The sequence below is a fragment of the Eupeodes corollae genome, chromosome 3, assembly GCF_945859685.1.
Source record: "Eupeodes corollae chromosome 3, idEupCoro1.1, whole genome shotgun sequence".
NCBI lineage: Eukaryota > Metazoa > Arthropoda > Insecta > Diptera > Syrphidae > Eupeodes > Eupeodes corollae.
In genome coordinates, this window is record NC_079149.1 from 108,908,908 (window position 1) to 108,935,983 (window position 27,076).

Sequence of the window (27,076 nt, forward strand, 5' to 3'; positions counted from 1 at the left end):
AATTATACAAGTGTTTTTTTGGCATTCTATATAAGTATAGAAGAAAATTGCCAAGAAAACCCATCGGCAGTAGCCAGATTTTTGTAACTAAAAATTGGTACAACTGAAAGAATACCTGTAAGAATAATAATAAAAAAATAACAAAAATAGAAGAAAGTTTTGTAAAAGCCAAAAATTAACTTCAGCAAAAAAACTTAAAAAAACTAATAAATCTTCTTGTGCGGTTAAAACACCGAAAAGATTAATTTAATCTAAACTGAGCTAAGCCCTTGGTGGAAACATAGCAATACTTAATAATCATTTCTACTGTTATCTGTTGCAAAATAAGCCCAGTTAGTCCATTTTCATTAACAAAACTAAATAATATCAACAATAACAGATTGATTTTCTTGCCCAATGGAAAACACATGATTCCAAATGCATAACTATTCAACGAACACAGCCAACATTTTAGAACGAAATCACATTACGTCTATTGGAGACTCAAATAAATGTCAAAATACCCATCCGCAGTAAGATTCTACTTTCACTTTTATCGGTAGTATTCATACTGCGGATATTGTTTTTGTTATTAGTGTAAAATCCTACTATACTATTGATAGATTTTCCAACAAACACGTGTTTTATTGCTGCTGCTTCTAATTACGTCGCTATATGTTACTTTCACTTGATAAACTCAACTTTAAATACGTTACACTTAAGCTATTCCACTGGTGTCATTTTCAGGATGAAAGTTGTTTAATGGAAAGTAGCCGTTCACAGCCTTAAACATATTTGCAAACCGTGTTTTGATTATGTCAAAGTTAAAAATGTTAACGCTCCATCAAATGGATTGTCATAGAAATCAAAATATTTTGCTAGTTTGGAGAGTGAATTGATGATATGAAAGCAACCTTATCAAACCTTGTGAAGTCTAAAGGAAGATTTTTAAAAACAAATATACTTATCAGCAAAGCGGTACTATTTAAATATTTTTTAACATAAATCAAGTTTTTGTACAGTCTACCAAAAAAAGAGCGTTTAGCTCGAGCTTACGATACTAACGATTAATAGCGAGCACATAACTCGAGGTAACATTTCAGATTGCTTCAAAACAGTCCATTATTTTTTATTTAATATATCAAAATCATAGACAAATATTTTGACAGCTAGATTTTATTGTCAACTTTGAAAACTGCTTAAACATAATAATGGAAGCACTGGAAATCCTTTTCTCTTTAAAAAATTGCGAAATTGTGGTTTGACAAAATGGTACCATGAAGCGAATGCTCTTTACAAAGATGAACATACGTCACAAAATGAAAATCGAATATGAAAACAAGCAAGCACTTTCCCTAGGTCAAACCAAAAACTCGAAAAAATTCTGGAAGATAGAGAAATTACGGAATTACTCAAAAATTGGCACAGGGTTATCTACAGAAAGTCTGGCTGAACACTTAACAGGACTTATAGGCAATAACCCAAGCCAATATTACTGCTAAGCGGAACCTTATGTTCTTGATGAATCGTAGATGGTGAGATAGCAATAGAAGAAATAAAAGCTGTACTGGAAAAAGCGAAAAATGGTGAAGGTGGGATTCCGTATGAGTTCTATATAAATTCTCCGCACACACGCATAAATAAAACTAAATCTTTTCAAATGCTGAACAATACACAAAAAGGGTCCCCTAGACATCGCTTAAGATTATCGTTTTTGAATGTGTTAACAAAAATATTCTGCGGTATACCAAAGGGTGTCCCAAAATTAACGATTTTAATTTGCCGCCATTTGTGCAGTGAAGTGTTGGCAGCCCTGAAAAAAAGCAATTTGACAGCTAACAGTATAGGGTTATTAAAAATGGAGCGTTACACGATAGAACAACGCGTCTTCATTATTAAAGAATATTTCAAAAATAGTGAAAGCTTGGACACTGATTTTTCGAGCAAAATCATCTTAAGCGATGAAGCACCTTTTCATCTTGATGGATTTGTCAATCGCCAAAATTGCCGCATTTGGGGTTCGGAGAACCCACATGTGATTGTCGAAAAACAAATGCATCCACAACGCGTGCCTGTATGGTGTGGATTTTGGGCTGGAGGCATAATTGGGCCATATTTTTCGCGACATGATTAACAGTTTCAACAAGACGGTGCCACATGTCATACAGCCCGTGAAACAATTCAATTACTGCATGAGACATTTCCAGGTCGTGTACTCTCTCGTTTCGGTGATCAAAATTGGCCTCCTAGATCGTGTGATCTAACACCATTAGACTTCTTTTTATGGAGTTATTTGAAATCACAAGTCTATGTCAACAAGCCCACAACCACCCGTGCATTAAGGGAGGAGATTCAACGCTGCATCAACGAAATTCAACCACATTTATGCAGAATGGTCATGGAAAATTTCAACAAAAGAGTGCGCATGTGCATGCAAAGCCGTGGAGGCCATTTGTCCGACGTGTTATTCCATACATAACCCTATCCTATGTACTTTACGAGTCAATAAAAATATAACTATCAAAAGACTAAAAACGGCGTTTTCTATCTAATTCAAATCTTGCGCTAATTTTGGGACACCTTTTAGTAGAAAAATGGGTCGAAAGGTAAAACATTCTGTCGGATCTCCAAGCCGGATTTAGAAAAAACTTTTCAACAATAGACCAGATCTTCACTCTTTCATCAATCATAAAAGCAATGTACAATGGAACTAATGCAGCAGTCTGGGATGGGAAGATATTTTCAGAATGGTTCAAAACAAGTACCGGAGTAAAACAAGGTTGTCCACACATTGCCTTGTTGTTTTCGCTGTTCATAAATGACATAGAGGAAGCCTTACCTGGAGGAATACGAATATCTGATTCTGTTATAAATGTGGGGTGCAGATGAATATGAAGTTATAGACAAATTTCTAAGGAATTTTTCGAGAAAACTCTTCAACTTAATTCACAACACTCGTACACAAATTTATGCAATTTATTTGGAAACCGGATTAACGAAACTTCTCACGAGTACACTCAAGACGCAGGCTGATTACATTATTAAAACTTGTGCCTATCAGGAGAATAGACTGTCGAAAAAAATGCTTTTGTACGAACGGAGGAATAAAGATTGGTGGATGAAAAAATGGCAAGATATCGGTAATACTTGTGGAGAGATATTGTATCTAGATTTCAACAATTTAAACAACTTAAAGGAGCAACTTTACAGGATTATACAGAGGAATGAAGACATAGTTCGCGAATCCTTTTTTAATAATGCTCTCGAATCAGATAGTAGAGTGCTATACTCTCAGCTCAACTATAACCTAAACCAACGAAACTACTTCCATGATGGACTTAGCTACGAGGACATTTCTTTCATTTTTAAAGCAGGATGAGACACTCACGAATTTAAGTTGCATAAACAACGTAAAGCATGACATTTCTGGTACAATATCCATATTAATGTAGACTTATCATAAAATAAACTGAATATTCCTAGAGGATTGCTGCTTCAGGTTAAGTGTCTCAGACATTTGGGTGTGTTCCCGATTGAAATCCAAGTGAACTGAAATTAATTTCGAAATCATCTTAAAAATACTTATGTGGGCTGGCCTTAGCCACATCTTGCTTCTTATTAGTATTATTATTTGCTTGCTTGTTTTGCATTTTCGACTCATTTTTGGATGTGTCACCGAAACATTACAATAAAACCGGTACAACATACAAATTCACTGTCACCGAAATTGCTGGCTTCTGTCAAATTGCCGCTAATATGTGTTCCTATTTTGGCAGTGTTCATAGTTTTCAAATAATAGTAAATGTCATTAAGCTTCAAAATGCAGAACTGACAGTGGCATAGCATTGCATCTCTCTCTTTTGTATTTCGGAATTTGTGTGGTATGCACATTCATTATGTATTATTTACGATGTTCATCTAGTGCTCTTATGTCAAGATATTACATATTCCATACAAATGATATTCAGTGGGCATTATGCAATTTATTTAAAATCGTTAGTTGTGAATCTGAATATAATAATGAAGTGCATCAATGATAAAATAAATGAACATTTTTTGACAGTTCAATGTGACTTTAATGGGAAGTGTCTTCTCAAACAGATACTCAGTGACAGTGACAGAAGTGCAATTATAAAATTATATGATTTAGATATAAATGAGTTTTATAGCATGCCCTTAATTTGTTTTTTAACATGTGTTCTTACTAATGGACCCGATGGACCTCATAATGGGATGTCTGTTTTAGAATTGAGTGAACTTATGGACAATCTAGAGGTCTTCTTGTTTATTATAAGTACACATTTTTGCTGCAATGTTTACCTACATGGTAATTCTTATCCAATTTAAAGATATGGAAAATATAAACAGGAAATTAGCCAGTTCCATTAATTTGACTACAATTACAACGTTGTCATTTTATTCTTCAGCTATTGAAAAATAATGTAATAAAAGAAACAAACGATGCAATTAAACCTCATTAATATTACTTCTATCTACAAAATTGCATCTCTTTCGCAATATAGAAGTCCTTTCAAATTACTTTAGTGCATTGCAGAATGTCTATCCCGACGGACTTACTTAAATTGCTTACCTTTGCCAAATTCATTGGAGTCCTTCCAGCTACCTATGACAAACATTCTGCCCAACTTATTTCTGGAAAATTTGATAGAACTATTTCAGTCGTAGTAACTTGTGTCATTTGCTTAGGATCCATATTGACATTTATTTGTTTTTTTAGTGTTTTACAATACTTGGATAATCAATATGGACGAAGCCAAATCAATACAAAAATAATGACATTTCAAATTGTCTTTTGTTGTTTACTTAAAATGACAGCCATGCTTTGGTTGTATTCGTATGGACAACAAACTGTCAACATTTTTAACGAAATCTTAAGAATTTTGGTATTTTCGAAAATGTGTCCGAAAAGAAAAATAATTCGAAAAACATTTCGAATTATAATTATTATGACAGCATTTCAGGTATTAAATGCTTCTTTGGGTTTCTTCATTCGGCCACTATTAATGATTTCGTATATTGGAACATTTACTTGATTAATGCTATCAATTCAAACTACCTATACAAATTTATTTTTAAACTTTAATACCTGTTTGGTAATTGTAATTCGAATAATCTTCGAAACTTTCAATTCGGAATTGGAGAGTTTTCTTGGATTAGAAGGAGTTAACAACCAGCAAGATCTCCATCGAATTGAAGGAATATTAAGGGAACGTAATAATTTGATAAAATTATGCATTAATAATATTAATATTGTAATTGGTGTGGCTATGTTTGTTTTAACAATTCATAACTTAATTATTATGATAGTTATTCCGTTTCTATTATTAACGGTATTTATCACCATAAAAGCGCAAGGTGTATTTAAATTAGTAATTTTCTTGAATGTTACTTTTAGTTTAAGTTTGCCAACGTTTATTTTCTTTTGCATAAACCTTATGGTAAATAACATTGATGAAGAGGTGAGTTGTTTAAAAATCTTCAGAAAATTATTTTTTGTTCACTTTCACTTTAAATTCATATATTTTTTACTTTAAACTTTAATTTGAAGGCTAAAAAAACAGCGATTATATTTTCAAGGATATCACAAAGGGAACCTGTTCTTAGAAATATGGTAATATAGTAAATACAAGTTTAATAATTATTTGTTATTTAATTTTAAATAATATTATTTATTTTTTAGATAGACAAATTTGTGTTGAAAAATCTAAAAACAAAACCACTTTTGACAGCCTACGGATTTTTTCCACTCAATAGATCAACACTCTTTCATGTGTGTATTTTTCTTATTTTAATTTTCTACTTAAAATTAAACTTTGTTCCCATTCTTATCTTTTATTTTAAGATATTTGCTGAAGTTGTTTCGTATGTTGTTATACTAATTCAGTTTAAGAACTTAGAACATCCGAAAGATTAATCGTTGCAAGAAAGAAGAATCTTGCCTATGTTAGAAGAAATTAAAGCTAACTGTCAAAAAATATAAACGTCAGACTTTATTATTTCTATATGTCAAATTAAATCCAAATTATTCTATTGGATTGAGAACAAAAGTGAATTATCTGCATGTAAAACTCTCTTTGAGGTGTCTACAACCAACGAGATATAAAGTGGCTAGTTTAAACATTAAAGAAAACGATAATGATATTACTTTCTTTTGCTTATGCACATTCTCTTATTAAATATTAATGAAATGCATGAATGTCCTTTTTGTATTGTTAAGTTAATTTCTTGCCTTATTATTAAGTAAATACTTTCAAGTCAATCATTCGAAAAAGTCATGTATATTCATCGTTCGCTTCTTCTTCAAGTAAAGTGTCTAAGCTTTTTGGGATTGCTTCCAGTTTCTAAAAATAACTATTTCATCTCGATTCTGACATCGGTTTTGTTTTGTTCTATTAACTTTGTTTTATTTTATTCAGCCGTTAGCATTTCAGCTCTGCCATTTTGGCTTCAAAGTGACGGTTCGGATAAACCTATTTATGTTAAAAATTACAATAAAACCGGAACAACATATGAATCGTGTACGAGTATTTTTGCTGCTCTAAGTCAAATAATTTCAAATATAATTTTTTTCTCGGGTCGAGAAATACATTTAAAAATTGTCAAATGTTTTATACGTTTGGAAAATAAGTACGTTCAAGATACCGTCGAACAAATCCAAATTGAAGGAATTATTTTTAAACTGTTTGTTTGCTTTATCGCGGTGAATGGTATTTTTTTAATTACTATAATCTCTCTGTACATGCAAACGTCAGATTCCGAATTTGCTTATTATGCTACAGCGACAATATACTTCCTACAATTCATCTACTTTGGCATTATTTCGGTTGTTTATACGTCACTCAATGTTATTGCCAATAGAACATTGGCATGTATTAACAATTACATCAAACAGATAACCAATACTATTAATCATGAATTGTATGTTTGTATGATTAAAAGTGAAATCAAACAGGCCTTAGCCGATCGAATGGAAATAATTTGTTTGTGTCAGTTTGACATAAGTTATTTGTTTGGCATTCCTATGGTTTTTGTTGTGACATCTTTTTTATTGAATGCGCCGTGTGGACCGTTTTTTGTGATTTCATTGTGGAACTTTACCCCGTTAAGGATCATAGATATTGCATTGCTGATTTTTCAAGGGTGTGTTGGATGGATATTACCACCTTTGACCTTTTGCTTGATGATTTTTAATCGGGATGTCGCGAAGGAGGTAAGTGTCAAAAACTTAACTGTGACTAAAAATCCAAACCCCATGTACAGAATCCAATCTTGTGGAGTATATTTCTAATAAGACTTTTATTAATATAGTTTTTTAGTAACAATAATAACACACAACTTATTTAAGAAGTTTGCTTTATTAAATTATTGTTTTAACACAGAATTTCGAACAACTAAAGTATTAAAGCTAAATTCTTGGTCTTGTTAGAGAGAAAGAGTAAAATATAAATGAATAGAAAGAGCCAATTGTATGATTGTGGAAACGTTAAGTGCAATCAATATTTTTCATCCTGGGCATGTTTAATCAGCTGAGTCTATCTTCTTGTTCGTTCCACAAGATGACTCTTCAAGCCTGATTCCAATCTATTTTCACAAAAAATAAGACAAAAATGCAATCGACAAATGTGGAAACTGAGTGCCATTATTTTTTCCTCATCATGGATTAGCCGTGTATATAAGAAATGATGTTGCATACCAACTTCAGCCACAATATGGTTTTTGCTCTAACACAAACTTTAACTTCATGTCGTTAAAATTCACGGTAAATAAGCACATCATCCACGCATGATTTTTATATCGAAGTCCAAATCTGGGCAGAAATTAAATTCAACTTTTAACGAATTTGATTCTCTGTCTGACTCCATTCAAAGAATTGTTGCCCATTATCTTCACACTGAAATCGTAATTGTTGATATCTTCGCTGAGTTAAATCAATTAACTCAGTTTGTCGATGAGCCGACTCGAATCCCTGACGTTGCAGGTCAATCCGCCAACGCCCTTGACTTGTTTCTTACCTCTGACCCTAATAAATATACAATCAGTATATTACCGCCTCTAGGCACATCAGACCGTTGTATCATATCTGAAAAATTCTCATGTCTAAAAAACCCAGTTAAAGAAAAAACTGGGACAGTCTGAATGAATTCTTCAGGAACTTTAACTGGTCACTATGCTTCCTCGATAGTGACGTCGATTCCAGCGCAGATATGGTTACAAATTTAATTCTTTGTGGAATGAGAAATTTTATCCCGAATAGGGTGATATCTATCAAACCCAAAGAGAACTCATGGTTTGATTCGAGCTGTAAAGAGGTTATTAGGTTCAGAGATATAAGTTTCCGTTGTTATAAAGGAAACCCGACTGAGGAAAACCATAATAAGTTCAAACAAGCTAGAAAGACCTGTAATGGTCATATTGGACGAACCAGATGTTTGCATGATCAGCAATTAAGGCATAAAATACTACAATGTCCCAAAGGTAGTAAAAACGTCTGGTCATTTGTAAAAAGAACGTACGAAACACCACGTCATTGCTTGCAGCAATGTTTGCCGGTCATCCAACGCTACAGCAAAGTGCCATGAGTCTTCCTGTTCTTGAGAGCGTAAACGATTCTATGGGAAGAATCTTCTTTCGCACTCGTGCAGTTGCAAGAGTACTGAAAGACCTGGACAAATCCGCTGGCCCGGACAGTATTTCCCCAATTGTTCTAAAAAGGTGTACTTCATCGCTGGCAAAACCACTGCGTAAATTTTTCCATCTTTCTTACTCTATAGGTCTCTTTCCGAGCGGATAGAAAACATTATTTGTCCAGCCTGTCTCTAAAAAAAGGCGAATCTTCCTCCCCCTCAAACTATCGTGCAGTTGCACTCAAGTCTCTTCTTTCTAAGGTCATGGAAACGCTGATTAATTACCAGCTCAAGAAATATCTCGAAGAACGGAAGCTTCTTAATGACCGACAGTATAGCAATAGGTGCACTGGTGATCTCATGGTTTATCTCACCGTATAGTGGAAAAAATCTTTACATCGTTTTAGAGAAAGTAAGATTATTGCACTTGATATTTCAAAAGCATTTGATAGAGTTTGGCACCAAGCTCTCTTATCAAAAATGCGTGCTTTTGGTATTGATGAATCTCTTATCTTCTTTGGATTAGACATTGACTTTCTAAGCGTTCAATACAAGTTGTATTGAATGGTTTCAAGTCTGAAATTCATAAAATAAATGCTGGTGTCCCCCAGGGCTCCGTTTTGTCTCCGAATCTCTTCCTTATATTCATAAATGGTCTTATGTATGCTACTTCTAATTAATCTGTTTCGCTGACGACAGTACCCTCAGCTTCTCATACTCGTTTCTAGATTCACATCCTTGTCCTTCGGATGTGGAACTTAAACGACCGACAGCGTATGATAAGCTCATTAAATTCTGATCTTGACAGCATTGTCCATGGTGAATCAAAAACTGTGTAGAATTTAATGCTTCGAAAACTGAATGCTGTCTCCTTTTTTTAAAGCGTAACACACCACCGATGCCACTATCTATGAGTGGCACTTGCATCCAGCTTTAAGGGAATGATCATATATTTAATATTGCCAAAAATGCTGCAAGGTGCTTAGGATTTCTTCGACGACGGTGCAAGAAATTGTTCACCCCTTCTTTTTAACCACTCATCGAGAATTTGGAATGCTTTAGCCAACTCTCTTTTTCCCTCGCTTTTTGATGTGTAGAACTTTAAGACCAATGTTCACCGGTAACTCCTTTTAAATCCTTCCCTATTTTCCTAATGCTCGCACTGTGTTTAAATATGAACATTTACAGCATACTAATAACCCCTTGAGTGCCTGTAAATTATAAAAAAAAACAATATTGTTTTTTGTTAAGAAAAAATCAAACCAAATGAAGCATAAATCAAGTGACAGCTGTCATAAAGACCAACTTCTAAAGGGTGTTTGGATGAAAGATTGCAAACCACATGTCTAAAAACCGCCCGTAAAATGGAAACCTAAGGCCAAGTTTATGCAATTGGATGATCTTCCAATATTGGCAGATTTTTCGCAAATTATTTTAACCAATTTTCTATCAACCATGAAAAATTGTCAATTTACCGTCCGAAAATTTTCCATTAAAAATCTATGTATCTGTTAGCTTGAAACCGATAGAAAGTGCAGATTTTTTAAAATTAAATTTTGTTTTCAGTTGTAAAATAAGAATTTTTGTTTTCACAAAATTTGGAGTTCACGTTAACGAATTAAATAGAAGATCACGAATATTAAGTGATGCCAACGTTAGAATATTTTTTTTGCGATCACTTTGACAAGATGGAAAATTAAAGGTGGTCACAGATGATGTTCAAAAATTTGACAATCACCAATCATAATATATTCAACTGATTCCACCCAGTATTGGCTGAAACAGGGAGTGATCACAGTTTTATGACGAATCAGGACTAATGAAAAGAATAAGTATTGTTGCATTTTTCAATTTGTCACGAGATGAATGAAGGTGTAAACAAAATTGTATGGGTGTAAAACCAGGCCACTAAGAAATACCTCAAGACAGGGGTGCTACAGCCTACAGCCCACCATGCTATAATTGATATCTTGGTTCTTTCTTTAAGTTCTGATCCACTTGACTTTTAATATGTCAATTATTGACATTTCTAACTTCTGGAAGAGATAGTATCAAACAGATACTTTTGTTGAAGAATATTTAATTCAATTGATTCTTCAATAAACTCACTGCTGTCCATAAATTGCATTCAGCTCTATCATCAATTTTTTTTAAACATTCATTCACTATTTACATTTCCATTAAATTAATTAATTAAATAAAATATAGTGGCAAAAATAAACAAATAACATAGACAACTTACTAAAATTCAGTTCAAATCAATATGCCCTTCAAGCAGGACTTCTTAAAGTGCCTTAAGTTAGCTAAATTATTTTGTGTTCTTTCTGCAACACATACAAATGTTCGAAACACTACGCAACTCACTATCACAAAAGCCGATATTATTCGAGTGAAAGCCGCCTTCTTTGTAGTTTTGTCTTCACAACTTCTCACATCGGTTCTGTTCTATAGACTGACATTACAGGATCATTTTGGAAAGGACGAAACAGGAGATAAGACTGTGAGAATTCAATGGATAGTTGGATCGCTGTCTAGAATTACACTTTTAACCTCAATATTTCTTACCCGCAAAAGATGTTTTAAAATCGTTCGAATCCTATTCGAATTTATTAACTTACCTATAAACAAGACGTTCGAAAGTAAAATCCTTCAAAAATATTACCGAATATCTGTGGTATTGATAATTTTAGTGTCCTTGAATATTTGGTCTATGCTAATGACTCGAACGCTTGATGGATATTTATTAGCTATAGTTGTGGTAACTCAATTTTATCTCAGTGTCTATTTGACAGCGTTTCAAAGCTTGTTTATGTGTATCGTGATTTCATTTAGTGTCATATTGAAAATTCTTAACAAGGAATTAAGTTCCTTAAAAGACAGTTGCTGCAGTTGTGAAGAAGAAACGAAAGACAAACAGAACCGGGCAATGGAAATTCTTAGGAAGAGAGAATATTTTATAAATGTGTGCAAATGTGATGCGAATGCAGTTTTTGGAATGCATGTGATTTGTTTGACAGTTCAAATGTTTCTATCGATGACAACACTTCCGATATTAATTCATGAACTGTTGCTGGAGTGGAAAGTACATGTTTTGGTAAAAGCTTGTGCGTCTGTCAATGTGGCTTTTTGTTCAATTGGTGGATTTATAGGAGCATATAGTTTGCCGTTTATAGTAAACGACCTGGAGAGTGAAGTAAGTAAAGGACTGTTTACATGAGAGCTACCGAAACAATTTACAAACCTAAATTTTGTCCAAATTGTACACAAAAAGGTAAAATTATAGCTTTAGTTAACCTTATAAGTTATAAAGTTAAATTTTTTAAAAGACATTTAAGAAAACAAGTTGTTCGTCGCGCATTGCAATCTGATTGTAATGAACTGTCAAACACAGTTCGCGTTCCACAATGGATCCACATTTCAACGCGCGCTTCTTAACCTACAAAATTCTAGTCTTTAAGCACCATTCACATGAGCACGAATAACGAATGAACGAATTTTCATCGATCTTGACACATCTTTCACATGAGAGTGAAAGAAACATCATAATAGACGAATATTAATTTGGTCGTTGGTCGCTCTTTTGTGAATAGTTCTTACAGATTGTGATTTACGAAAGATGTTATACTGAACTTACAGAAATATAGAGAGAATCGTATAATTGATTAAGGATTTTTATGAGAAGCATTTGAAAAACTTAGACACCATAAAGATGGAAGCCATTTTGATTTTTTTTTAAGTACAGGTTGACCATAAGTTGGAAACTTCTACCGAATCGACACTTTGAAGGCATTTAATGTTGGCTTGTGAAAACCACATCTTCATCATTGTTGTCTTTATCGGTTCTAACGTTTGCTGTATAGGTTGTGGCACCAACTTGTTGAAAATACATGTCATCCAAGTCTCCCATCTTCCAATTCGCGTCAAATATAATCTGTAATCATAATCATTGATTTGGCCAATAACGGCTCCATTTTTTGTGGGTGTAGTTTTGATTCCGAAGAATTAGCTGAAGATCTAGAAGAGGATCGAAAACTGCGATTTTTAAAGGTGAATGCTACCGCGAAAACCAACAGCACTTATTTGGATGCGGCTTTGGAGCCAGACTTAGGCAAGAAGTATTGAGCTATGGATGCATTAATGAGCGCCTTATGGCCATACGCGTCGAGGCTAAATTCGGCAACATTAGCTTGATATGCGCGCCCGCCCCCACAGAAGAGATAGATGACAACACCAAAGATATGTTCTTCGAGCTCTTTAACAAAACATATGATTAGTGTCCTAGCTACGATATTAAAATTGTCCTAGGCGATTTTAATGCCAAGCTAGGAAAGGAAGACATCTTTGGTGGAATAATCGAGAAAAACAGCCTGCACTATAACACTTCCAACAACAGATTCAGTCTCATAGATTTTGCTGCGGGGCGAAACATCGTGGTAGATAGTACGTGTTTTCCACACCTCAATATGCACAAAGGAATTTGGAGTTCTCCAGATCAATCTACAGTCAATCAGATTCTCCATATTACAAATAGACGCCAGACACGCTTCCAGCATCATGGATGTCCGAGGAGCTAACATCGACTCTGACCACTACCTCGTTGTAGCCAAGGTAACACTTCAGGTTTCCAGACCAAAGGCAAAACAGGGAGGTGCTGGGAAAAGGTACAACGTCGAACGGCTCAAATCGCAATAGATCGCCAATCTTTTTTCGACCGAGTTACAAGTAACCTTTCTCGAAGTTCTCTGCCGTCAACACAATGTATCGAAAACTAGTGGCAAAATTGACAAGTAGCAATGTGCTGGATTTCAAGCAGCCACCAACAAGGAACCCCTGCTTTGATAAGGAATGTCGGCAGGCAAATGCCTCCAAACAACAGGCACCAAAAGCGACGCTGCATAAAAGAACGAGAGCTGCTCATAAGCTCTATGAACTGAAGAGGCGAGAGGAACACCGGCTTCTCAGAAGGAAAAAGAGAGGATAGGAGAATCGTGCGGTCGAAGATGTTGACAGGTTTAAAATCAGGAATGAAGTTCGAAAGTTTTATGAACAGGTGAAACGAAATTCACAGGTACATAAACCTAGAACTGAAGGCTGCAAAGACGAAAGTGGAAACATCATAGTGGAACCGCAGTGAATGCTGAGGATATGGAAGGATCACATCGGTAGACTGTATAACGGCGACGAGGAACCGAATTCCGCTGTTAAGCAGGATGATCCATTCAACTTAGACGAAAGCCAACAATCCCGTCCCCCCGACTTAGACGAAGTAAAGATTTCCATATCTAAGCTGAAGTTTAATAAAGCCGCTTAAGCGGATGGCATGAATGCCGAGCTGTTTAAAGCAAGCTGGAGATAAGTTGGTTGGGAGCATGCACCAACTTATCTGTAAGATATGGTCAGAAGAAAGCATGCCCGATGAATGGAACCTCAGTATTGTTTGCCCCATCCTGGAAAAAAGGCGACCCCCTAAACTGCACCAACTATAGATTAATCAGTCTACTTAACATCGCCTATAAAATCTTCTCTGTCATAATATTTGAACGTCTAAAGTTCATCGTCAACAACCTGATAGGTCGTTATCAGTGTGGTTTTAAACCAGGAAAGCCCACAGTCTTCGATCAAATATTCAGATAACGGCAGATCCTGGGAAAACCCAAGAACATCAAGTGGCCGCATGTGACAGCATATACAGGGACGAGCTGTATAAAGCCATGTCTAGTTTTGGCATCCCTGCCTTACTGCTAGATAAAGGTTGGAAACAACTTAACAGAACCTTTCGATGTCAAAAAAGGTTTTAGACAACGCGATGCGCTGTCATGCGATTTTTTTAATATCGTGCTAGAAAGAATAGTGCAGAGCTCACACGTCAACACTAGAGGCACTATATTTCAAAATTCTGTCCAATTACTAGCATATGCTGATTACATTGACATAATCGGAAGAACTCAGCGTGATGATTTGTGAGTATTGAGGCAGAGGCGGCAAAAATATTTTTAACGGTTAATGAGGGCAAAACAAAGTACATGCTGTCATCAAGAAAGGACATACAACAACGACGTCTTGGTCAAAACGTCACCATCGACAGACGTAACTTTGAGGTAGTCAAGGACTTCGTCTACCTAGGCTCCGCTGTAATAGCAGAAAACAACACCAGCGTTGAGATCAAACGCAGAATAACTCTTGCTAACCGCTGTTTCTTTGGGCTAAGAAAGCAATTGAGTGGTAGAGTCCTCTCTTGAGGGACCAAAGTGTGGGTATATAAGACTCTTATCATCCCCGTCCTGCTATAGGATGCAGAAGCATTGACTATGACAAAAGCGGTTGAAAGCATTTTAGATCGGTTCGAGAGAAAAGTTGTTCGTGTGATCTACGGTCCCATATGCATCGAAGGGGAGTGGAGGAGAAGATGGAACGACGAGCTGTACCGGCTGTAAAGCGACGTAGACTTAGCCAGAAGGGTATAAGTCAAACAACTAAGATGGCTGGGTGACGTAGAGCGCATGGAAATCAATGATCCGGCCCGGAAAGTCCTCGAATCCACACCCTCAGGACTGCGGAGTAGAGGAAGACCGCGGATCAGGTGACCTCACCCAACTTGTAGCGCGAAACTGGAGACATCTAGCTAGGGACCGGGCTAGATGGAGAAGTTTGTTGGGTGAGTTCACACAGGACTGTAGCGTCACTGTAAGTTAGTAAGTAAGTTTTGATTCATGAAGCAATTGTGGATTTTCAAGCGACCAATACGGCATATTTTGCTTATCGTTGATCCCATTGAGCCAAAAAAAACTTCGTCACTTGCGTCATTGCGTTTACCGACTCAAAATATCAGTAGAAACATTTATTTTTTGCAGACGTAGTTCGTTCGTGAGCTTTATCATAAAAATGTTGAGTTTGTTGAATAAATTGACATTGACAGTTGGAAGATTAATGAAAGGTGGCGTTCGAAAATTAAGTGCAAAGTTGTCAAGTCACTCTCGAGAAATCTTTTACTTACGAATAGCAAAATAATATTTGACAGTTAAAAGCTTAATAATTCAACTCCATCCTTACAAATCTAACAAAAATTACTTTAATTTGATGATTATAGTCCATAACAATTTTGTGTAATTATCGTTCAATTAAATAATTATTAGGTAAATACATAATCCAACAATTATTTTATAATTAGAGAGAGTTTAACAAAATTATTGGCTTTAGTGTTTTCGAGTGTTTTCTATTATTGCGGTTTAGTAAATCGTAAATCGTTATAAAATTTAACCAATAAAACTAAGTTCCACTTAACATGTAAAATGAACATTCCACGAGGATTGTTGCTTCAGATAAAATGTCTGAAGATTTTGGGTCTGTTCCCAGTTGAATTCGATGGAAGTGAATTGAATTTAATTTGTAAATCACCTCAACGACACGCATGCGGACTAGCCTTAGCCACCTCGTGCTTCGTAATGCTGTTCGCGACCTTGTTTTGCCTTTTCGATTCAATTTACAATACAGCACCATCGCATTACAATAAAACCGGTATGACATTCGAACTAATTGCAACTCAAATTGCCGGCTTCTGTCAAATCACCGTTAATTTGTGTTTATATTTCGGCAGTGTTCATAGTTTTCGAATAATAGTAAATGTCATAAAGTTCGAAAATAAGTACATTTGGAAGAAAACTGACAATGACATAACGTTGTGTCTCTTTCGTTGGTATTTGGGAATTTGTGTCTTATGCGCATTGAATATGATTTATTTGTACATAATTGTTGGAAATTGGCGTCTAATGTTGTTTTTTCAAGCCATGACATATTTACTACAGATGATATTTAGTGGACTTATTGCAGTTTATTATACATCATTGGTTGTGATTTTGAATAGAATAATGGAATGTATCAATGCACAAATAACTAGAAATATTTTAATGGTACAGTGTAATTCTAATGGGAGATGTCTCCTCAAACAGGTACTTAATGATAGAAGTGAAATTATAAAATTATGTGAATCGGATATAAGTGAGTTTTATGGTGTTCCCGTGATATGTATTTTGGCATGTGTAGTTATAAACGCACCAGTGGGCCCTTATTTTGGACTGTCTCTCTTGGAAGTGAGTGACGTTATGGATTTTCATAAGGTCTTATTGTTTTTTATAAGCACGAATTTCATATGGTTCTTTCAATTTATGTTTATTGCTGTGATGATTTTGTATTTGGATGTCAATAAAGTGGTATGTTAATGTGTGTAATATCAAAATATATTATTTAAAAGTTCCATACAATTGATAGAGATTTTAAGAATCTTAGATTCTCAATTTATAGATAAGTTTGCGAATGTGTCCCTTCAATAAATAAATCTTTATAATTTTCAAACTTTATAACCTTAAAAATTTTCCTCAACTATTCTGGTTTATAACGAAGAGCGTTCAATGAGTATTCATACAGAAGATCCCAACCTAGTTCTCCATTCTAGATGTTGATCGTTTCTTCTAAACCAAGATACCCAAAATAGCGCTTAGGAACTTCTTGAGTATTGGACAAACTCTCAGGAAATGAAATACATCTTCGCGTTCTTAGCGCTTTCGGAACTCCTTGAGTATTGAACAAAATCCCAGGAAATGAAATATATATTCGCGTTCTTTGCGATTGCATAAATCGCACAATATTGGCAATTCTGGATGGTGAGGAATGTACTTCAAATTCACTTCTTACTTTGAGTAACAAGCTGATTTTTTGTGAACCGTTTTTGGCAAAGAAGTAGTAGATGCTTCAGCTTCACTCATATACTTATCGTTCATCATGTTGCCGACTTTTTTCAGAAAGTCATCAAAATTCGAATTGCTTATTTGCGAAAACCTCCTTTTTTGCCGATGTTTTTTAGGGCGCTGCATTCTTGATAATGCTCGTTAGAATGTTCATGTCTTGATTTTAAGTAATTTAAGTTTCGAGCTGTCTGTTTAGGTTTCTTTGGAATAGCTCTCTATATAGCTGTCTTTCCATTGAAGCTTTGAAAGAAAAGTAAGGGCAGGTCCAGTTATCTCCATACGAAATGTTTTCATTTTAAAGGATACCTCTAGCGGCATGTAATTCGAAAATGTATTTACTCCTACTCTAAAATGTTCAAAAAAGAGGAACCAATCTCCAGACAGAAAATAATAATCGATCACTCAACCAGCGGTTCCGCGGATGAAAGTGAGTTCACCATTGCGATCACCTTAACAGCTTCCATTTAGAACTCGACAGTTCACAGCATCTGCCAACTCAAGCATTTTGGTCCTTTTGAATCGCACACCTTGTTCTTTGATGAACGGTCGCAACGAATATGGGTTCTGTCTGCTCAGCTATTAAAATTATTTGTACACCACTACTTCCTCAACCAAATATGTTACTTTTAACAGATGGTATGGATTCAATTTCGTAGCTCATAAAAATATTCTTAAAACTAGTTTCATCAAAATCAATAATATGGGTTTCTAATAATATAAATATGTACATCAAATTGGTTAATATAATTAAAAACTCAGTAAATAAACTTTTGTTTTTAAGCCTGGCGACATTATAGCTTATGATTTTAAAGCGGTATTCACATAAGCGCGACAAACGAACAACGAATGAATTACAAAATGTGAGTTTATATACGTTTGAAGACATATTTCCACCCAAATTCTTAACAAAACGATGAGAATATAGTTTCTATTTTATTTATGATACATACTTTTACTTTTTTTTATTCGTCGCGAAAAAAATTGTTGTTCATACGAACTGTCAAACTTTATCCGCGTAACACAGTATCCCCACTCGCAACGAATATAATAATCGTGCGTACTTAACCTAAAGCCTAGTACATACTTGTGAACCATCTCGTGAACCCATACAAATTTCAGTTTTTCGTTCACCCGTGAACTTGCTCGTGAAGCTTAGTGGAGAACAAAGTGGAGAGTTTTCGTTCACGGGCAATTCACGTGCAAAATGTACGGGAACTGTTGGTGAAGCTTTGACATTTGGTTTCCGCATTTTAAAGTTTGTGGCTGCTTGCGCGTTGTTCTAAAAAAAAAGTTAAAATGGTGTCATATGAAATAGAATACCTATTTGAAGATTCAACTGATGAAGTTGACGATGTTGGCCTCTCAAAAACAGCAAAAAAAAATGTCAAATGTTCACAACGTGTACTCACAAGTGTGTACCAGTGAGCAATGTCAAAAGTTCACTTTCTCCACTGGCGAACGTTCACTTCACGAGGAAGTATGTACTAGGCTTAAAAATATAATTCTTGTTTTGGTTCATTCGCGACGAACTAAAAACTCTCATTTAAAAGAAATGTCAAAATCGATGAATATTCGTTGGTCGTTGGTCGTGCTCATGTGAATAGTGCTTAAGTGCTGAAACATTAATGGCTGAATCACAAACACGCTTCAGCTTCGGCTTCGCCTGACGTTTACGAGTTCAGCCATAGGAATTCAATGCTTGCTATCACAATGAAGCTTCGACCTCACGTTTTGTTTGACAATCGTAAGGAAAAGAACGTAATGTAACGCAATGTGACTCCAAACGGAAGCTCTAGTTCAATTATCTGAACATTTGCTTTGTCTGACAGCTCATCAGCTGTAAAAAATGTCAACAAACAAAATATTTGCTCTTTGGAGGGATGAAATAATAGAAATGTCATTCAAAGCAACCTCGAAGCAGGCCTAACGTAACGCAGATGAAGCCGAAGCTGAAGCGTGTATGTGTTTCAGCCATAAAGTTCGCCTGGCAGACGGATTCTTTTCAGTTAGATGAAGTATTGTGTGAAAATCTACTTACAATTTGTACATCGGTTCTAGGTTCCATTGTGGTTGCACCTCTTGCATTTTGCAGTTTGACGTTTCTACCAGTGGCTGACATTGACACTTCATTATTGTTGTTTATATTTTCAGATTCCAATTTATTTAATAATTTTTTTAAAGAATGAGGAATCTCCCTAATGTAGTGTTTTATTACAGCCAAACTGTCTTTATTGCTCCCATTATTGAGCCCAAGCGATTCATCCCATGTAAAAACAGCGTCTTCCACATGCAGCCTATCGTCTTTTCGAAGATTTTCATTCTAGGTTTTGACTAGCGGAGTACCTTCATTATGGATACCATCTTACTTTTTCTTTGGGGCATTACGTGTTAAATCTTTGTTGATACTTATTTTTGTTAATTTAAGTTTCTTCGCGTTTGGTAAAACATTTAAAGCTATTGCTCAGGACTTCAATTTCAGAGTTGTTTTCATTTCCGTCGAGTAGTCCAGCGCATACGGTTTTGGCCTTTTGAACTGGGTCGATGTGAAGATCAATGTGCAAATGTACTACAACATTGTCTTCGATGCTTTTTTGCATAAGTCAATCAATTTGTGTCTCGAGTATCTTATCCCGACTTTCCAGGAAGACAACTTTTGCAGATAACTCGTCTTGTTTTGTTTTTAGGGCAAACAAGTCGGCATAGAGCAATTGAAAGTCGGCTTTCGAAATAAGTTCTCAGACAATTTTAAATTGTTTTCCGCTGGGATTTCCTTCATTTGGTCTACACTGATTCCAGACATTTCCACTAGAACTTTAGATGGACCTCTTTTTGGATTATTAAAATGAACAGGGCAAGTTTTGTCACGTCCTCTTTTGTTCATAAGTAGGTTTATATTTGGCGGATCTTTAAATTTTGATTTTAGTGTCTTAAATGCTATGACTTACAGATATTTCAATCCGCAGACGTAAATATTGTGTTTTTTTAGGTTTTCACGAGCACTTTTTAAATTTCTTTTTGAAAAATATCGATTTTTTCTTACGTTTTCCAAATAGGGTAGTTTTTTTATTGACGTATCCAATTTAATTAAAATTTTCTTATGAAAATTGAAATCAGCGGTAGTCTTGTTTTGAAAGCGTTATTCAGGTGACAGTCTATATTCATTGAAATGTCAAAGCAAAGCGTTGCCAACTTTAAGTTATGTACCTCTAAAAAACACTTGTTGAATATACATATTATCAGAAAAACTCTATTAACAATTATTTTGTTTAGTAGTTTGACACAAATTAATATTTAACTAACCAATTAATTTACAAAAAGTAGAACACCGAAATCTAAATTATCAGATTTAATTATCATCAAATTAAGGAGCTGAAAATTTAAAGGTCGGTAAATGTTGATTTACTACAATTCCAATAAAAAATTGATCCTTTTCTGTGAATGAAATAAGATTATAAGCAAAGTGACTTATTTCACTTAATATTGTTGGTGTTTCTGTCAAATATTCATCAAACTGACAGATAATAATTGTATGGGTTTAGGTGCAATGTTAAAAGTGATACAAATGTTAATTTTGGATTTGCTCAAGTATTAAGTCATTTATAGTCTTATCTTGTGTTCGTACAAAATAATTCAATTTTACCCAAGTTTAAGACTTAAAACAGCAAAACTTCTAATTTATTCCAGGCAAATGAAACAACACGGATTCTATCAAGAATATCACGAAGAGGCAATGGAATTGAAAAAATGGTAGAATATATATTATTTTTTGTTTTTAAATAAAAAAATAAGAACAAATAATTTTTCGTTAAAGGTTGACAAATTTCTTATGAAGAATATGCAACAAAAACCAATTTTAACGGCATATGGATTTTTTCCACTCAATAAAACCACATTATTCAAGGTATACGAAAATCATTTCCTACATGTTAATATTTTCTATGTTTCCGAAAATTTTCAAAATATTATAATTTCAGATTTTTGCTGCAATTTTTACTTACATGGTTATACTTATCCAATTTAAAGATATGGAAAATACAAACAAGAAATTATCAACTTCCACTGATTTGACAACAATAACAACCATGTCATCCTATTCTTCAGTTATAGAAAAATAAATGAAATTTAAATTTTGATCTACAACAACAAAAAAAAACATTAAAAAAGGAAAATTTATGATATGAACCAATATTAAATAAAATGTATTCTTTAAGTATCAGTAATAAGAAATTTCAGATAGATGTCAGATGAAAGATAAAATGTGACTTAAAGTGTTATAAAACTTATAAAAAGCTTTAAAACAGGCATTATACATAAATAAATTAGGTGGTGCAACAGTCCATGAAGAACCAGAGCCTAGTGACTTAAAACTCTCAACTATTCGTGTGTGCCAGTACTGTTGTCAGGGATGGAAGGGATCTACAGTTTTTAGCGGAATCCGAAGGGCAAATTTGAGAAAGCATTTTTCATGACAAGAGTTATTCTTGCCACGGGTACCGAGGCAATGTTTAAAGCTTACTTAAACTACCTATTCTACCTATAAACTACTTAAAACTAGAACAACCACAGCAGCTTATCTAACTATCTAACATTGGTTGTTTTTCATATTTTCTTGTCTTGTCTTCTTTTTGTATGTTTTTTAAATTTTTTTTTTAAACTAAACCCTAAAACTATAAAACAAGTATGTAAGCCGGCCAAGGCTTAAAACCCAATCCCAACTACCCACTATCAAGAGCCGATTGGAGCCACCAAAACTAGTTCTCCTACTTCACTCTATCAGTTCGGTCCCGTTCGGATACAGCCTTGTGCCATGATGTCCCGATTGTATCTACAGGAGCCGCCTATTCCACGGTTCGTCGTCTGAGGTGGTAGATTAGCGGAACTGCCAATTTATCCTGTATCAGACCGCATCTATCTATAAAGAGGAATGCCTCTGGTGGAATGAAGCCGCTCAAGCGTTCGCTTTCTAAATACTCTTCGTTCGGATAGAACGCCCCGAAAATCAAATTTTTGATCGAAGACATAGCTCTTGGAATGTGACCTCAAACGAGTTTTACCACGAAATTGTCAGTTCTGTTGATTCGAACCCCGTTGTATAGGACCTCGCTGGAATAGTAATGCATATTGATATAAGCCGGTACAGCGTCGTAAACACTGCCTTTCGAACACCCGAAACTTCTCCATCTGGGAAGGGGCAACGTTGAACCACACAAGACAACCATAAACGATCATCGGCCGTATGAGGGCCATGTGGCAAATTACCTTCACTCTGGGGTCAAGCCGACTGCTGCAAAACAGCCGTTTCGTCAGAGCGAAGGCTCCTCTTATCTAACCAGATACGAGGTACTTCACTACACTTTTGCTCGCTAATGGCTGCCCGTGAAGATCAACGATGACCATCTTGCTCCAATTCCTGCACGTATCCCTCGTGTCATTGGCCAACGGAATCCGGAACAGAATTGTCTCCGACTTCTGGGCATTTTTTTTCCAGTTTCTAGTCGTCGCAATATTGCTAAATCTTGTAGAAATCACGCTGCAAGAGAATTCTAATAACCTCAACCTTTCGGGCCGTTCTGTACGCAATTAGATCGTGGGCGTACGCAATTGCCTTTGTAACACTACCTATCAGTTCGCTGGTATAAATGCTGAAGAGAATCGGCGAATTCACCGCTCCCTGTTGAAGACCAATTGAGAATGGTGTGGTAGAAGTTACTTTTGCCAACAAACTTTCTACCGTTTAGCATATCATAAAGACTTGCTTATGCCAAGCCTGCTCAGTTTATGGTAAAGACCTTCTAAACAATACGGTGTCCAACGCCTTTTCCAAGTCAACCAAAACAGCACCTATGCATTGTTGTTTTTATTTATTCCATTGGATATCAGAAACGAGTTTAGACGCAGAATGGATTGTGTCATGACCCGCTTTGAACCCGAACTTTTTATCCGGAATTATTTTGGTGTCCGCAGTCCACTTAGCCAGAGCCCTTTTGATAATCTTTTTGAAAACTTTTCTGATGCTCGGACGAAGACTTATTGACCGAAGATTTGACGGGTTGGAGTCGTACTTTCCCTTTTTCGGGAGAGGATGAATGAACCACAGCGGTCTTCCAATGCACTGGATAATATGCATTATTCAGTGCATTGTTGAACAGTGTGGTGTAGATGTCAATTGCTTCCATCGGTAAATGTCTTAGTACAACGTTGTATATACCATCGACACCTGCTGACTTTTTGTTTTTTATTGAGTTGAAGATAAGCTGAAGCTCAACCTACATCACCTCCACTTTTTCCTTCGGATTTTCAATTATATAAAAGTAATCGTCAAAGATGGCTCCTTCTTGGTACGTCCCTGTTCTCTTCAGTTCTTTGGAGTTTCAGACACAGAAGGTCATTATCGTTCTTTTTCCTGAATATCTTGTTGATTTTAGGGAACATACTAGGGTCAGTGGAATTAACTGACCGGATCTTGCGGTCCCAGTACTTGTTAATTGATTACCTGAAGTTCTCCTTAATCAATAGATTGACATTTTTTATTGACGAATTTAGTGTCCTTACCTCCAAGTCGTGTGGGCCTTTAAGTCGTCTGTACAAGTTTTTGAGTATTCTCAGTAATCCACTTTTGTGCCTTCGTAGTGCGTCAATAGTCGTCCCGTTCTTTGAACTTTGGTATTGTCAGTTCCATCGTCCGTTCATACGATATTTTGGATAGTGTCATAACTCATGATAAAGTTAAAACCGTACTAGTGAAATTGAAGGACGGAAAAGCTTCAGGACCAGATGGTTTACCACTGGAATTCTTTAAGTATCGAACAGAAAGGCTAACTTTAAATTTAACATCGGCTTTCAATACAATATTGGATAAAAATTCCTTAATTTTTCCCATACACAAGAAAGGCAACATTGATGATCCATTAAACTACCGTCGGATATCCTTTCTCAACGCCGCATACAAGATATTCGCAACATTATTAAATAACCGATTGAACCGTTGGATTCATGATAATAAGTTGCTTGGAGAATTTCAGACAGGTTTTAGAATTGGCTACTCGACTATCGACAATATTTTTGTACTGCAAAGTATAGCGCCAACCTAATTTGAACAAAAAAAGAAGCTGTATACGTATTTTTGTCAATTTCAAGACTGCTTTTGATACTGTTGAACGCCGATCACTATTCTTCAAGCTTTACAATTATGGGATGTCAGATAAATTTGGGCAGTGGTACGGAATGGGGCCGAAAAGTCGGAGTGTTTCGAATCGAAGATGGGAGCCAAGCAAGGTTGGAATTAAAGCCCAAATGTTTTTGCCTTGTTCATAGAGGACCTGATTGATTCTCTTCCTGGTGGAATTGAAATATCGAGGATACTCATTAAAGCCTTGTTTTTAACAGATGACGTCATATTGTTTATTTACTCGTCGCCCGGAACCCTACAGTTGATGATTAACCGACTAAATGTGTATTGTCGGTTATGAAAACTGAAAGTTAATTTGAGCAAATCCAAGGTAATTATATTTCGGAATGGTTCTGGTAGAACAGCCAGGAATGAGAAATGGCACTATGACAGAGAACCAATCGAGATTGTTAAATCCTACAAATACCTAGGATTTACCATAACCAGCAATCTTAATATGGAAACACATCTTAAAGAAAAGCTGATTAAATCTAAAAGTGCAATATCTGCAACATGGAAGAAATGCTTCTCAAACCAGTCAATATTACATAGTGTTAAATATAAGGTTTTTGTTGCAGTGGCAGAATCTATTATGATGTATGCAGCACAGGTATGGGGAGGGGAGACGTTTGAAACTGTGGAAAAACTTCAGAGGTTCTTCATTAAAAGATGCTTTCGTTTACCGAAAAACACCCCAAACTATATGATCTCAATTGAGACAGGATTACCACCGCTCTTCATCAAAACTTTTAATGTGCCAGATGAAAGACTCCCAAATATTCTGTCATTGAAAACAATTGAGAGAAAAATCTGTGGTATAAGAAGCTAGAAGACCTTGCTGCTTAATGTAGAACAGACTTTCGAATAGTAGATGAAAATGGTAATTACTGCGGTCACGACCTCAGGAATCGTATTGCAAATTTAGATGTAAAACTGAGAGCCGACGCTATTAATGAAGCTACGTGTTACGTTACTACTTTCGAAACGAGAACAACCAGGAGCTCATATCGGCAATTTTCAAAATGAGAGGTGAATTGATAAGCCTTAATTATATACCACATCGAGAGGATCTGCCTATCTACTGCAGCCTTTGTAACTTAAGAGTAAGGTAAGATGTAATCCATTTCATAGGAAAGTGTCCAATTTTATGTGGAATACAGTCACCGACTATACTTCGAGCCGTCAACATCGTTTTCGATTGTGTTTCCTCTGCTCTCCCGAAGTTTGTTATTTATCCTCTCCCGCGCTTTTCTCTTTACTTTTCCTATTCGCCTTATTCCCTTCTCCCATTAAACAAGTGAGTGACAAACTAGAGTATATTGTGCGTAACCTATATAATATGGCCTCAGGGCCAAGTGTGCTGGAGGGTAACCGGTTCGCTGAGCTTAATCAGCTTACCAGCCCTCTTAAAAAAAGACAAAAAAAATCAATAAACCCAAGTTCAGTTCTCAGTTTTGACATCCCATCCCATTCTAACTCCAAAAACCCCAAATTTATAATAATAACCCCAACAGATCCCAAACAACCACTAACATCTGTTAGTGTCTTCCTTTTAAAAAAAGCTATTGACGCCATAAGCACATCTTACGAGTATATCACTCAGCTTCGTGATGGCAACCTGCTTATACTCGTAAAATCCCAACAAGTTGCTAACCTTTTCCTTTCAAAAAAAAACCTATCAAACCTATGCCCAGTTTCTATTTCCCTGCATAGTCATTTAAATTCTTCCAAAGGCACTGTTTTCGCACCCTGCCTAAATAATTTGCCCGAAAAAGAAATCGTTGAAGAGATGAGTGACCAAGGCGTCACAGAAGTCTATAAATTTAAAAAAACTGAAAAAAGAATAATTGAAGGCAAAGAACAAAATGTCGAAATTCCCTCTGGGCTAGTGCTCTTCACTTTTGATCTCTTCCGTCCCCCTACATCTCTTGATGTAGGCTGGTACAAACTCAAAGTGGAAGAATACTTCCCAAACCCTATGCGATGCAAAAAATGCCAGCTCCTAGGTCACACGATGAAAAGGTGCACTCGTACTGCGACATGCGTCACTTGTAACCTCCCACCTCACCCTTCAGAAAATTGCACACGCACTTTTTGTGCTAACTGTGCAGATAACCACCCAGCATCATCAAAAAATTGCCAACGATTCATCCAAGCAAAAGAAATTCTCAAAATAAAGACATTAAAAAAATGCAGCTTGGCTGAAGCGAAACAAATCTACGATAAACAGAATCCAACTCCCTCGCCTGCCTTATTATACTCCTCCATAACAGCTAACGGAACACAACCGATCCCATCAAGCTCATCAAACCTATCTCCCTCAACATCCTCCCTTGCCCCTACTCAAACAAAATCAATAAATACCAAACAAGAAAAAAGAGATAAATCCTCTCTTCTAAATAAATCAATAAATAAAACAGAAAAACCAAGTGAAATCCCTCCCACATCTTCGGAATATAATTCTAAGCATACCACAAAACCAACCTCAAGCATACCATCTTCTCTCCCTACTCCGTCATTACCATCTAGATCGAAAACATTAT

The 27,076-nt window shown here is 35.7% G+C and overlaps 1 protein-coding gene across 3 annotated transcripts; it reads left to right on the top strand.

Annotated features, from left to right (window-relative positions):
• The first annotated feature begins 6,336 nt into the window (after nt 1-6,336).
• Nucleotides 6,337-21,658, top strand: LOC129951269 (gustatory and pheromone receptor 39a-like). 3 transcript variants are annotated; one of them, XM_056063352.1, is made up of 4 exons: nt 6,337-7,210; nt 21,050-21,112; nt 21,177-21,266; nt 21,340-21,658. In XM_056063352.1, exons 1-4 carry the CDS (start codon nt 6,740-6,742, stop codon nt 21,478-21,480), a joined length of 765 nt encoding a protein of 254 aa, XP_055919327.1. In that variant the 5' UTR covers nt 6,337-6,739; the 3' UTR covers nt 21,481-21,658. The 3 variants fall into 3 exon arrangements, 2 of the variants coding, with proteins under 2 accessions (XP_055919327.1, XP_055919326.1); XM_056063351.1 differs by lacking the exon at nt 6,337-7,210 and adding an exon at nt 15,900-16,831; XR_008782165.1 differs by lacking the exon at nt 6,337-7,210 and adding an exon at nt 20,630-20,748.
• Nucleotides 21,659-27,076: the final 5,418 nt, after the last annotated feature.

Bases quoted from the DNA above. Each gene is read 5' to 3' on its own strand.
- LOC129951269 (XM_056063351.1), top strand. From the start codon at position 15,914: ATGAACATTCCACGAGGATTGTTGCTTCAGATAAAATGTCTGAAGATT. The intron at 16,832-21,049 runs GTATGTTAATGT...AATTTATTCCAG, and splicing joins ATTTGGATGTCAATAAAGTG to GCAAATGAAACAACACGGAT. The intron at 21,267-21,339 runs GTATACGAAAAT...TTATAATTTCAG, and splicing joins ATAAAACCACATTATTCAAG to ATTTTTGCTGCAATTTTTAC.